Source organism: Protomyctophum bolini (genome assembly GCF_963924005.1).
Source record: "Protomyctophum bolini genome assembly, chromosome: 6".
Taxonomy (NCBI): Eukaryota; Metazoa; Chordata; class Actinopteri; order Myctophiformes; family Myctophidae; genus Protomyctophum; species Protomyctophum bolini.
The window spans coordinates 48,730,144-48,745,398 of record NC_137867.1 but is presented as its reverse complement, the minus strand read 5'-3'; the positions used below and the strand labels follow the sequence as shown (position 1 = coordinate 48,745,398).

Here is a 15,255-nt window from a genome sequence, read left to right as displayed (position 1 = left end):
GACGAAAAATGTCGGTCGACTACCTTCTGTCACAGAAAAATAAAAACCAAGCTATGACAAATAAGAGAAATATATATTGACAATTTCTTCAACAAATAAAAACTAGACAAAAATGTTAGAAAGACGCTATAGTGCACAAGTCATCCACTAAAAGACTGTAAGACAAGTCATTTTATGTTGAGTTGCACTCCGGTGTTGCGTTCAGAAAATAGCTACAAGCTTGTGGATCGGCCATGCACGCATGCCATGCAGGCATGCACACACGCACACAGGTTTCCACACAACAGTGACAATATGCATAAAGTACACAACAGCAGAGACGACAATAAGCTATAGCAACCTAACCCAAGAATCATATTTTAATATCCATGTGTGTGTGTGTGTGTGTGTGTGTGTGTGTGTGTGTGTGTGTGTGTGTGTGTGTGTGTGTGTGTGTGTGTGTGTGTGTGTGTGTGTGTGTGTGTGTGTGTGTGTGTGTGTGTGTGTGTGTGTGTGTGTGTGTGTGTGTGTGTGTGTTGTTTTTGTAGTTTGGTAAACTGTAGCCTACAGCCACCCCAGGGACTGATACAGTATAGAATCATGTTTTCTGTAGTGTAGTCGGTAAACTGTACATACAGCCACCCCAGGGACTGATACAGTATATAATCATGTCTTCTGTAGTCGGTAAACTGTACAGCCACCCCCGGGACTGCGCCCAGCTCTTCCTGAACGGCGAGACCACGTCGGGCGTCTACACCGTCTACCTGGTCGGAGACGAGAAGCAGCCCATCCAGGTGTTCTGTGACATGGACACCGAGGGTGGAGGCTGGACGGTGAGTTAGTTTACTGTGACATCACACTGAGGGTGGAGTTAGTTCACTGTGACATGGACACCGAGGGTGGAGGCTGGACGGTGAGTTAGTTTACTGTGACATGGACACTGAGGGTGGAGTTAGTTTACTGTGACATGGACACTGAGGGTGGAGTTAGTTTACTGTGACATGGACACCGAGGGTGGAGGCTGGACGGTGAGTTAGTTTACTGTGACATCACACCGAGGGTGGAGGCTGGACGGTGAGTTAGTTTACTGTGACATCACACCGAGGGTGGAGGCTGGACGGTGAGTTAGTTTACTGTGACATGGACACTGAGGGTGGAGTTAGTTTACTGTGACATGGACACTGAGGGTGGAGTTAGTTTACTGTGACATGGACACCGAGGGTGGAGGCTGGACGGTGAGTTAGTTTACTGTGACATCACACCGAGGGTGGAGGCTGGACGGTGAGTTAGTTTACTGTGACATCACACCGAGGGTGGAGGCTGGACGGTGAGTTAGTTTACTGTGACATGGACACTGAGGGTGGAGTTAGTTTACTGTGACATGGACACTGAGGGTGGAGTTAGTTTACTGTGACATGGACACCGAGGGTGGAGGCTGGACGGTGAGTTAGTTTACTGTGACATCACACCGAGGGTGGAGGCTGGACGGTGAGTTAGTTTACTGTGACATCACACTGAGGGTGGAGGCTGGACGGTGAGTTAGTTTACTGTGACTTCACACCGAGGGTGGAGTTAGTTTACTGTGACATGGACACTGAGGGTGGAGTTAGTTTACTGTGACATCACACTGAGGGTGGAGTTAGTTTACTGTGACATGGACACTGAGGGTGGAGTTAGTTTACTGTGACATCACACTAAGGGTGGAGTTAGTTTACTGTGACATGGACACCGAGGGTGGAGTTAGTTTACTGTGACATCACACTGAGGGTGGAGTTAGTTCACTGTGACATCACACTGAGGGTGGAGTTAGTTTACTGTGACATCACAACGAGGGTGGAGTTAGTTTACTGTGACATCACACCGAGGGTGGAGTTAGTTTACTGTGACATCACACTGAGGGTGGAGTTAGTTTACTGTGACATGGACACCGAGGGTGGAGTTAGTTTACTGTGACATCACACTGAGGGTGGAGTTAGTTTACTGTGACATCACACTGAGGGTGGAGTTAGTTTACTGTGACATCACACTGAGGGTGGAGTTAGTTTACTGTGACATGGACACTGAGGGTGGAGTTAGTTTACTGTGACATCACACTGAGGGTGGAGTTAGTTTACTGTGACATGGACACTGAGGGTGGAGGCTGGACGGTGAGTTAGTTTACTGTGACATGGACACTGAGGGTGGAGTTAGTTTACTGTGACATCACACTGAGGGTGGAGTTAGTTTACTGTGACATGGACACTGAGGGTGGAGTTAGTTTACTGTGACATCACACTGAGGGTGGAGTTAGTTTACTGTGACATGGACACTGAGGGTGGAGTTAGTTTACTGTGACATCACACTGAGGGTGGAGGGTGAGTTAGTTCACTGTGGCATCATGTATTTAAATGTGTGTCAACACATGCAGGTGTTCCTGAGGCGTCAGAATGGAAAACTAAACTTCTACAACAAGTGGAAGATCTACACGGCTGGCTTTGGTGATCTGAACGATGAGTTCTGGATGGGTGAGTACTGTCATAATTATACTTATACTAACCAGTAAGAGGGCGATAATCCAGACGGCACACTGCTGGTCAAGCACTGGCGCTTTGGCATGGGGGGTCAGATCAACATATGGAATGAAATCTGTACTGGCCATATATGGAGAGTGTCTGGAGTGTATGGAGAGTGACTGTACAGGGTTTGATGAGGTGAGATCAACATGTCAGAACATGAAGGATGGGTGGGGAGGGATCAACATATGGATTGTCAGAACAGGTCAGTTCCATATATGGAGATCCAATGATCTAATGTATCTCATGCTGTGTCCAGGTCTGTCCAGCCTGTTTGTCATTACAACATGTTGTTTAATGATCTAATGTATCTCATGTGGTGTCCAGGTCTGTCCAGCCTGTTTGTCATTACAACATGTTGTTTAATGATTTAATGTATCTCATGTGGTGTCCAGGTCTGTCCAGCCTGTTTGTCATTACAACATGTTGTTTAATGATCTAATGTATCTCATGCTGTGTCCAGGTCTGTCCAGCCTGTTTGTCATTACAACATGTTGTTTAATGATCTAATGTATCTCATGTGGTGTCCAGGTCTGTCCAGCCTGTTTGTCATTACAACATGTTGTTTAATGATCTAATGTATCTCATGCGGTGTCCAGGTCTGTCCAGCCTGTTTGTCATTACAACATGTTGTTTAATGATCTAATGTATCTCATGCTGTGTCCAGGTCTGTCCAGCCTGCACAAGATGACGTCTTCCGCTCAGTACGAGCTGCGCGTGGACCTGAGGGACGGCGCCGATTCCGCACACGCTCAGTACGACAAGTTCATCGTATCGGAACCCCGGTCGCGATACAAGCTCTATATAGGAGGTTACAGTGGGACGGCAGGTATGGGCAATTATCGGTATTACTATTATGTATTATTCTTATTATTATTCTTATTATTATTATATAACACACTATTTTAAGCTCTATAGTGGAAGGAGCTTATAGTGGAAGCGCACGTATGTTCAAAACATCAACCCCTTAAAGGTTGAGAGTCAGACTAAAATGACATAATAGGGCCCTATCTTGGCCCTTTATCCCTAAACTTAGTAGCCATATTTTACTATTTTGAAAAACATTTTCAAAACTAGCCGATCTATATCGACAACGACATTGTAGTTCAGCTATTTGAAATATATATATATATTTTTTTAATTGTAAAAAAATTGGCAAAAGCATTTCAGGGTAAAATGGTGCATTTTATATAGCACTTTTTTATCCATTCACACACCGATGGGCGGGGTAAACCATACAAAGCACCAACCTGCACACCGGGAGCAATTTGAGAGGTTGTTAAACACTAACTCTGGGGGAGGCCGGAATCAAACTAGGGAACCTTGTGGTTCCCATCCGGCTGCCCTGCCGGCCACTCTACCCCTAAACCAGTGCCGCCCCGGGATAAGGGGTAAGGGAGCGCGCATGATGGGGCCCATTTAGGCCAAATGACTGCATGGCCATGGGGTCAAATCTGCAGAGAATTCCCCCCAGAAGAGAGAGCCCACGGGTTCCACTTCCAATTTGCTCTCCTAGTTTATATTGTCACTTTACTGAACACACACTCTATAGCAATGATTGTCACAGCAATGATTACTGTCACAATATAGAGCTATTTATCAATGTTACTGAACACACACTCTATAGCAATGATTACTGTCACAATATAGAGCTATTTAACACCGTTACTGAACACACTATAGCAATGCGATTACTGTCACACTATAGAGCTATTTAACACTGTTACTGAACACACTATAGCAATGCGATTACTGTCACACTATAGAGCTATTTAACACTGTTACTGAATACACTCTATAGCAATGATTACTGTCACACTATAGAGCTATTTAACACTGTTACTGAATACACTCTATAGCAATGATTACTGTCACACTATAGAGCTATTTAACACCGTTACTGAACACACTATAGCAATGATTACTGTCACAATATAGAGCTATTTAATACTGTTACTGAACACACACTCTATAGCAATGATTACTGTCACAATATATAGCTATTTAACAATGTTACTGAACACACTCTATAGCAATGATTACTGTCACAATATAGAGCTATTTAACAATGTCACTGAACACACACTCTATAGCAATGATTACTGTCACAATATAGAGCTATTTAACAATGTTACTGAACACACTCTGTAGTAATGATTGTCACAGCAATGATTACTGTCACAATATAGAGCTATTTAACACTGTTACTGAATACACTCTATATCAATGAGTACTGTCACACTTATATATTTTTTCACCACCTATACTTTGACGTCATCCCTCCGTGTGTCTCTCAGGTGATTCGCTGAACTACCACAACGGCCGGCCCTTCTCCACCTACGACAATGACAACGACAGCGCGGTCACCAACTGTGCCTTGTCCTATAAGGGCGCCTTCTGGTACAAGAACTGTCACCGAGTTAACCTTATGGGCAAATATGGTGACGCCAGTCACAGTAAGGTATGTCTGCAGGTAGAACTTAGAAGTCATCAAAACTAGAGTCAACGAAATGTTGCCATCAGTGCCCATTATACCCGAAGGCGGGGTTGGCGAAAGGGCCTTTCTGTGTGGAGTTTGCATGTTCTCCCCGTGTCCCCTATAGGGTAGGTACCCTCACATGTTCTCCCCGTGTCCCCTAGGCCTAGTGTAGGTACCCTCACAAAAAACATGCAGTAATCCTGGTCTCTAAACTGCCTCCCCCTGGCCAGCCGGGGCGCCAGATGGAGGGGAAAGGAACTGGTTGGAATAACGTGTTCCTTCCACGCGCTAAGTCCAACCAGGGAAACTCCCCCCTGTCAGGTGTAAAGGAGCAACTTGGACACTCAGGCATGAAGGAAGCATGAGTTCAAGTCCGTTGCGCTCCCCTTGTCCCCCATATATGGGGACTAGGTTGCTCTCCCCTTGTCCCCCATATATGGGGACTAGGTTGGTCTCCCCTTGTCCCCCCATATATGGGGACTAGGTTGGTCTCCCCTTGTCCCCCCATATATGGGGACTAGGTTGGTCTCCCCTTGTCCCCCCCATATATGGGGACTAGGTTGCTCTCCCCTTGTCCCCCATATATGGGGACTAGGTTGGTGGAGGGTGTGTGTAGAGCCCAGGATCACATTAGATGATTGACACAGGGGTGAAAAATGGGTTACAAAATCGTGGGAATATATAAATGTTGCCATTACTATAAACTTAGGTGTACCGTATTGCGTATTGATACCGTGAGATTTCCGAGCTCACGGTATTCAATTATTTATTTACATATTTACATAATATGTGCATATGCTGCGCTACTCGCATGGCACAGTGATGTCATGCCAAAGCACAACCTGAATTTGACTACCGGTATTTATAATATTCATATTGTAGAAGTGTTTATAGCAGAGACAGTAGCATAGGCAGCAACCTCATCAAGAGTGTTTCCCGTGCAACAAAAAAAAAGGATTCAGAATCATGGAAAAACCCTAGTTTGACCCCTCACATGATACTTAAAGCAGCACGTATACAAATGTTGCCTGCATATAGGTTGTCACAGATTCTCCTTAAGGGAAACTGAATTCCAATCTTTGCGAGATGTGTTACTATAGACACCTTTACAAACACATTGTTATTATTATTATTATTATAGACACCTTTACAAACACACAGGTGAATACATTTATTGGTAAGGCATTTATTTCCAGATTGTATTTATATCCCCTGACTACTTCAAATGAATGCTAGACTCATTTAAACCACACGTCTCTGCTTCTGGTTACTGATGTTGTCCTTCTAATGAATGCTAGACTGGTTGAAACCACACGTCTCTGCTTCTGGTGACTGATATTGTCCTTCTAATGAATGTTAGACTCGTTGAAAAGTAAAACACACGTCTCTGCTTCTGGTGACTGATATTGTCTTTCTAATGAATGTTAGACTCATTGAAAACACTCGTATCTGCTTCATGGTGGATGATATTGTCCTTCTAATGAATGTTAGACTCATTTAAACCACACGTCTCTGCTTCTGGTGACTGATGTTGTCCTTCTAATGAAAGTTAGACTGGTTGAAAACACACGTCTCTGCTTCTGGTGGCTGATATTGTCCTTCTAATGAATGTTAGACTCATTGAAAACACTCGTATCTGCTTCTGGTGACTGATATTGTCCTAATGAATGTTATTGGTTGAAACCACACGTCTCTGCTTCTGGTGACTGATATTGTCATTCTAATGAATGTTAGACTGGTTGAAAACACACGTCTCTGCTTCTGGTGACTGATATTGTCCTTCTAGTGAACGTTAGACTGGTCGAAAACACACGTCTCTGCTTCTGGTGACTGATATTGTCCTTCAAATGAATGCTAGACTCATTGAAACCACACGTCTCTGCTTCTGGTGACTGATATTGTCCTTCTAATGAATGTTAGACTGGTTGAAACCACACGTCTCTGCTACTGGTGACTGATGTTGTCCTTCTAATGAATGTTAGACTCGTTGAAAAGTAAAACACACGTCTCTGCTTTATGGTGACTGATATTGTCTTTCTAATGAATGTTAGACTCATTGAAAACACTCATATCTGCTTCATGGTGGATGATATTGTCCTTCTAATGAATGTTAGACTCATTTAAACCACAAGTCTCTGCTTTATGGTGACCGATATTGTCCTTCTAATGAATGTTAGACTCATTGAAAACACACGTATCTGCTTCTGGTGACTGATGTTGTCCTTCTAATGAATTTTAGACTCGTTGAAAAGTAAAACACACATGTCTCTGCTTTATGGTGACTGATGTTGTCTTTCTAATGAATGTTAGACTCATTGAAAACACTCGTATCTGCTTCATGGTGGCTGATATTGTCCTTCTAATGAACGTTAGACTGGTTGAAAACACACGTCTCTGCTTTATGGTGACCGATATTGTCATTCTAATGAATGTTAGACTGGTTGAAAACACACGTATCTGCTTCATGGTGGATGATAGTCTTTCTAATGAATGTTAGACTCATTGAAAACACTCATATCTGCTTTATGGTGACCGATATTGTCCTTCTAATGAACGTTACACTCGATTATTCTCAATAATACCAGCTTTGGGGTCTTTCCTTTCCCCACAGGGCATCAACTGGTTCCACTGGAAGGGCCACGAGCATTCCATTCCCTTTGCGGAGATGAAGATGAGGCCGCTCCACTTCCTGAACTTTGAGAGCAGAAGGAAGAGATCCTAGAGGTCCCTTTAAATGGAGATATTTCACCTTCCACCGTGTTTGGAGTCATTTCAACTCGGTCTAACGTGTTTGGAGTCATTTCAACTCCGTCTAACATGTTTTCGAGTCATTTCAACTCGGTCTAACATGTTTGGAGTTAACATGTTTTGGAGTCATTTCAACTCGGTCTAACATGTTTGGAGTTAACATGTTTTCGAGTCATTTCAACTCGGTCTAACATGTTTGGAGTCATTTCAACTCGGTCTACTCCGGCTTTTGTGAACCCCCCGGATAGCTTTTAAGTTGCTTGATTCAGTATTTACATTGTTGTGAACGCAGTGATTGCGAACCTAGCAGATCATGTCTGTCCGTGTGTCCGTGTGTCCCCCCTTTGTGCCCATATATGGAGCTGAGTGATTTGTTTGTGATTGATGCAACACACTCCATATTTGGACGTATAGCTGCTTTGGGGACTCCTTATATGGTTATGGCTAAAAATAAATCTTAAAAAAACCCAAATATGTATGAGCTGCGTTCGCTTCCCGCGTTTGCGCGTCTTACTGGTTGTATTACGCGGCTTGGTTGAATGCTTGATTCTGATTGATCAATCAAGTATCCCTTACATATTTAGAAACCCATTGTAACTTCAAACTCCATTTTAACCATGATAGTTTCATCGAAAAACCCCCAGGAGGGGGCGTGCTTTTTCAATTACTTTTTGAAATGGAGTTAGGCATGTATAGAGGAAGGGGGCGTGTCTGATAAAAATGAATCATCAAATATATAAACACTGAATCAAGCAATTTTAAGAAACTGTCCGGGGTGTTCAAAAAATGCCAGAGTAGACGTTAAAATGACCCCAAACATGTTTGAATGTGAAATACCCCCCTGTTTCTTACTGCAGTACAGCCCTGCCACTGCCTAACCTCTCTAACAACCAACCCATATTTATATGTCCTTATCCTCAATTCACTCGACAAGCCAGTTATCGACAAGCCAAGAAAATAATGACAATGAGAAGTTAGTCTCTCTCAAGCCGGCCACGCTTCCACGATCTTCGCTAAACGCACAGCTAAACGCACAGCCTCCTGGAGGCCGCGGACAGAAGCCGTCATATGTTAGTATGTTTTAAGAATGTCCATTTATGCTAAGCAGCCAACTAGGTAGAAAAGTATCCATCCATCCATCCATACATCTTTAACCGCTTATCCGTAGTAGGGTCGCGGGGGCAACAGCTCCACCCCAGTGCTCCAGACTTCGCTCTCCAGAGCAACATTAGTGACTTCCTCCTGGGGGGGATCCCGAGACGTTTGAAGGCCAGTGAGTCGATGTGTTTCCTCCAACTGCGCCTTGGTCTGCCCCGGGGTCTCCTCCCAGTGGGACGTGATCCTTGGTCTGCCCCGGGGTCTCCTCCCAGTGGGATGTGCCTCAAGGACCTCCCTAGGGAGACGCCCGAGAGGCATCCTAACCAGATGCCTCGAGGACCTCCCTAGAGGGAGACGCCCGAGAGGCATCCTAACCAGATGCCCCGAACCACCTAAAGCTGGCTCCTTTCCAGGCGAAGAAGCAGCGGCTCTATAACCTGAGTCTCTCTCACGTGGCTGAAACTTACTTGCCATTTTTTACTATTTAAAAAGACCTATTAAAATAGTTCACAAATAGCTGGTCTACAAGCTCACACCGTGTAGATGTAGATCGACTAGTGGAAAACTATTTAGAAACTATTTTCAAAATAGTAAAACAAATGGAAAATAAGTTTAGGGATAAGGGATGAGGGTGGTGCAAGATGCCAGCCACCCGTCGGAGAAAACTCATTTCGGCCGCTTGTATTCGCGACCTTTTCGTTTAGACGACTCACTTACGCGACTGTGAAGACGAAACGGACGCATTTCCGGGTGTTAGCGAAGCATTTTTGAAAATCTGCTGCTTTGAGAGACTAAATGAAAAATAAATATTATACATAACATTATACACCAAAGATGCATGATTGGACTGAAAGATGTGCAGGTAACAGCATTTTATTTGTGTAAATAATCTGTCGGAAGATAATATTGCCTTTTTTGATGCTATTTTTTTATATTGTTATTTCTACTTGAATGTTTTGATTTCCATGCATGGCAAAAGGTAGACATTCACGCTGAGTATTGTAAATGTACAGTATTGTACATGGGATGTAACGATGGCAAAACCCTCGCAATGTGACAATATCACGATAACAAGTTCACGCTACGATATTTATCATGATAATTAGAGATTAAAAGAAAGAGATCTGTGGGGCCAAGTTTAAAGGTAGAGTCAGTGATTTCACTTAATTCAAATATCACTTATTTTTTTGTTTTGTTGTGATAATCCTGTGTGAGTGTGTGCTGACATTATAAGGAGTTCCTCCCTGTCCCCAGTTAACCCCTGCAGGGGGTCAAAAAAACCTTAGGTTTCGTTTTTGACTCTCTATCCTGATTGGCCGAAGGCTTATAGGTCCCACAGCCAAAAACGAAACCTAAGGTTTTTTGAGTGAAATCACTTTCTCTACCTTTAAGTTCTCCCTGTCGTATAGATGCCATCAAGGGCCCAACATAGCATTGAGATGATTATGTTTTAATGTTATCAGGATGTCCTGATATAACGGTAATATTGTTACAATCCCTAAAATCTATACTCTAGGGTTTTTTCTGCTATCTTCCCCACTCTGTCGTTTTGTTTTGCTGTGCTCGTCTTTCCGTTCATGACTTGGTGATTTTGAAACGAAACCTCTCTGTCTTCTGCTCATGAACCCGCTCAACAGAACCTCTGTCTTCTGCTCATGAACCCGCTCAACAGAACCTCTCCAGTACCGTACCGTACCGTACCGTACTCCACAGGAAGCATATTGCAGGAGCGTTTCATGGTAAACCACTTAACAAGTAGCCTCGGAAACACACAGACGTTTTTATTTCAATACGTCCACTTCAATTCGGCATATAGAGTATAGCCCAAACGCCGCTCACTCTCTGCTGATTTCTGAAATGGACGCGCACACGCACAACCGTACGCGCACACACACACACACACACACACACACACACACACACACACACACACACACACACGCACGCACAACCGTACACACACACACACACACACACACACGCACACACACACATCTCACTGTCGCTCTAATTAATTAGTCTCATGTCGCGCAGCTGCGTCTAGTTTCTCCCGGCGGATCCTGCCGGGAGCTGCCTATGTGCCGTAGAAAGCATTAGGTGGAGCCCAGGCTATAACAAGTGCCTGTTGAGGTCTTTCTGACTCATTTTGACATTTTGAAGTTGATTATCTTTGCCCCCCCGAAGGTTTCCCTTCCTCCATGACTTTATCTAAATATTCAATTCAATTCATCTCTCTTTTTTTCTTTTCTTTTTTCTTCTGAAGCATTTTTTTAATATGATTTTAGGCATACTCAGAACCATCTCAGGTTCAGGTTCATGTATTTGTTTGTCCCCCGAGGGGCGATTTGGTGTACAGCAAGGCATATAACATAAAACACAGTAAAACAAAGAAAAAAGGCAGGCCTACACATAGAACCATAAAATGGCAGTTCAAGGTATCAGTGTACCATTGAAATTCATAACATTTTCAGAAACAGCCGTGTAAAGAGTTCCTACGGAAAACAGCAGATCTACAAGCTCGCTATTTTTGAAAAGTCGTGAAAATATGGTGCAAATCTTTGCTTCTGGGGGGGGGGGGGGGGGTCCCTGGAACTACATATTTTCAGATTGGGGTCGGAGGCCAAATACATATCATTTTTGGGGTCCTTGACATGAAATATTGAGCACCACTGATACAGAAACATGAGGTTTCTCAGAAAACTGTCAGGATTTAGAAGACACATTTTTTATTTCGACGTCAGGCCTAGATGGTTTTAACACCTGTTTTTTTTCTGAAAAAGCCATGTTTCTAAATGTCAGTCGCTCTTCGATTTTTCAAAAATAGCAGATCTACAAGCTCGTGATGAGCTTGTAGATCTGCTATTTTTCAATAGCTATAAAGCATAACATAGTGCTATAACACCAATTGTTTAATTTCAAGGACCCCCCAGTTTGACATGCATTAGTTCTACGGACCCCCCCCCCCCCATTTAATGGCATTTCCATCTCTGGGACCCCCCAATTTATATTATAAAACTCTGAGTGTATACAAATGGAACCAAATGGACCCGTTAGAGTCCATTTGTTTGATTGATTGATTGAAAACTTTATTAACAGTTTGCAGAATTACAGTACATTTCAAGCACAAACTCAATACAAAGACTGTTAACTGTGAGTGGACGACCCAATTAAGCCTTACACTTGTTTACAACAGGGTCCACATTGTTCAATTCATCAAAACATTTAGAGACAAACAAATAGACACTTCTATGTAGTTAAAGAACAGAACAGGAATTCATCATATAGGAAGCGAAAAGGGAAAAAAAGTATATATACAGTGAGGGGAACAGGGGGATAAAAGAAAAGAAAACGAAAGACAGAGTGTAGGGCGCCTGCACACAACACCATGCGTTGATGCCATGTGTGCATATGTGCAGGCACCCAACACCACGTCCATACAAAAACATAGTACAATCCATAGTACAAAGACAGAGTGTTTCCAAATGTTTCCATTTGTTTTGGGCTCTGGGTGCACCACCTTTTTTGTGTATAGGTCTGGATCCTCCCCCTTTCTCAGTGAGATTGATTGATCCATCGATTGATTCATTGATTGATTGATCATTGATTCATTGATTTAATACTTCCCCATATGGGATCTTAGATCACCTCATATAAGAACTGTGTTTTATTTGCATTGTAATCCCCATGGGGGGGGGGATTTTAGATCGCCTCGTATAAGAACTGTGTGTTTGGAAAGATAAACACGTCATCCCGGCCGTTTCACTCATAATATGGATATGAAGAATAAACTGACGCTATAATGTTACTGCTGCTGAATTAGTTACATTTTCACTATAGAAACAGACTGTATCAAATATGAGTGACTGACTGTCGTAAACGATACAGAGACACCTCCCTGCCAGACAGACAGACAGACAGACAGACAGACAGACAGACAGATAGATAGTCTTACATTTACTGGACCACAAGAGAAGCATCTCTCAATGTTTTCACTCCTGCAAGCCACTAACACCATCCACATGCCTATTTAAATTATGCTTTATTTTTATTTTTTTTATAGAATGAAAGTCATTGTTTCCCTGTAACCTCCAATACAATAAAAAAAGTGAAAAACTTGATTTGTTTTCTTTTTTCCCTCTCCAAAGTCTGAATGAGTCGAAGACAGGTATAAACTTTGGCTATTTGGCTCACATTTGTGAGCTTGTAGGCCAGTGATACTCAACCTCAGGCCCGCGGGCCACATCAGGCCCGCGGGACCATTATGACTGGCCCAGCAATGAAAATCTAAAAAAAAGAAGAAAAAAAAATCTGGAAAATGAAATAAAATAAATAAATCTGAATGAAGTTATCTTTAATTACATTATTATAAGTAATAGCTACTATTAGAGTTGTACTATTACTCGAACGAAAATAAAAGCTTGGGGGGGGGGGGGGGGGGGGAGATGCAATGCAAATGAAAGACATATACTGTGTATCCCTATTCCCTGACATAATTTTATAGCTAAACGGACAGAATTCTATTTTATTTGAATGATGAAACCCAGCTGCCATTAATAGTTGGAATGGAAATGGAAATTGCGGAAATTGCGGAAATGGAAATTGCGGAAATTGTAATTGCGGAAATTGCGGAAATGGTGGAAATGGAAATTGTGGACATTGCGGAAATTGCGGAAATGCGGAAATGGAAATTGCTCTTCAGTTATAGCTATCTATTTTCAGGTAGATTGTTTTATTTTACTCAGTCAGCCATATCACTACTCATTTTTTTTCATGAAAAAGGTCATAGCTGGGTAATCTATTTTCAGGCAAATTGTGTTTATTGTATTTTATTTTACTCAGCCATAACAATTTATTTTCTGTTAACCAACTTGCTGGCTGGCAGGCAGGCAGACAGCTACTCATAGACAGGCAGACAGACAGACAGCTACTCATGGAGAATTGGACAGGCAGGCAGTCAGACAGCTACTCATAGACAGGCAGACAGACAGCTACTCATGGAGAATTGGACAGGCAGGCAGACAGCTACTCATGGACAATTGGACAGGCAGGAAGGCAGACAGCTACTCATAGAGACTGACTGACATTATCTCGCTTGATTCAACATTTCATGGTTTATATATTGTTCATAATTTCTCATAGTTTTTCAATCTTCCTGTAAAAAGGAAAGTAACTTGGGCATAGATCGCAATATCGAATCGAATCGTCACTTCAGATTTAGATTATTAATACAAAACATACATCAACCACTTAATAATGTATACTATTTGAATATAGCCATTCTACAAGCTCACAGCGTGTCACTTCATGATCATGCGTTGTGAACTTGTAGATCGGCTATTTTAGAACTAGTGGTTTTGCTAATTTAAATGTAACCTCTTAAACCTTCTACACTTGGGACTACAACTGGAACTGAGGCGACTCTGTACTTAGTTTGACCACTTTTTTGCAATCATTTCCAATCTAAACTCACATAACAACGTCGTTGTGAGCTTGTAGATCTAAGCTCATATAACAACGTCGTTGTGAGCTTGTAGATTGGCTCTGTTTTTGGATAAGGTTCCCCTTAGAATTGTAGATGCTGCATGGGTTCAAATGAAGTGTTTCTTCCACCAGGTGGCAGTAAAGGGTTACAAGGAGGAGTTGTGTAAAGTTTGGTGGCAGTGACTCAACTCTCTAGTCTAGACTACAAAACCTTGTTTCAACTGCACGTTTTACACAAACAGGCCTATACTGACAACTTAAACATTCAATGTGTTTTATATCAACAAGCTACAGCTGCTGAACAATGGACACAACTCACAGCAAACCACATGAACATGTATTCATTAAACATGGAAACAAAACCGAAATGAGAGTAGCCTGTAGGCTAGTAGCCACCACACCACAGCAGGTGAACTCAATGCTCCAACTATAAGTCCAAAGTGTGTCAACACTTATCCGAGACATTTAAAGGATTATTTTACAAACGGACACAACGAGAGATGAACTTGTGGATTCTACAAAGAGCAAACAGACAATAAACAAAACCAACTGAAGAACAATGCAGGAGCAAAAGGCAGGGAGGAAGCGCCACTTCATCTTAGAAGGTAAGGCTCTATCTATTGAGTTGTCATGAATGTCTGTTGTTCTGCTCTTGGTGGATTAGACAGTTTCACTATTGCAGATATAAGTTCTCATGTAGGATACAGTTGTTTCTTTTGGGCATGTTTTCATAGTAGTAGGCCTACCTGGTTGGCGTTGTCATGGTTACCAACATGATGAGAGAGAGAGAGAGAGAGAGAGAGAGAGAGAGAGAGAGAGAGGGGTTTGATATTGTATTTGATGCTTTCAATACTGTAGTTGTACCAGTGTTGATTTTCACAGATTGTTTTTGCGTCCTCAGAAACGGCAAAAATAGCC

The 15,255-nt window shown here is 42.5% G+C and overlaps 1 protein-coding gene across 1 annotated transcript in view; it reads left to right on the top strand.

Moving 5' to 3' along the window:
• The window catches only part of LOC308317076 (tenascin-like), a gene marked incomplete at its 5' end in the record, with an annotated part of 105,910 nt that extends 92,936 nt beyond the window's left edge, over window positions 1–12,974 (top strand). The window contains 5 exons of the mRNA XM_080765868.1: window positions 661–812; window positions 2,387–2,483; window positions 3,199–3,360; window positions 4,829–4,992; window positions 7,622–12,974. Of these exons, the coding sequence (XP_080621994.1) occupies window positions 661–812; window positions 2,387–2,483; window positions 3,199–3,360; window positions 4,829–4,992; window positions 7,622–7,732 (686 nt within the window). The 3' untranslated portion in view covers window positions 7,733–12,974. The remainder of the gene's footprint in view (window positions 1–660; window positions 813–2,386; window positions 2,484–3,198; window positions 3,361–4,828; window positions 4,993–7,621) is intronic.
• Between the last annotated feature and the right edge of the window lie 2,281 nt (window positions 12,975–15,255).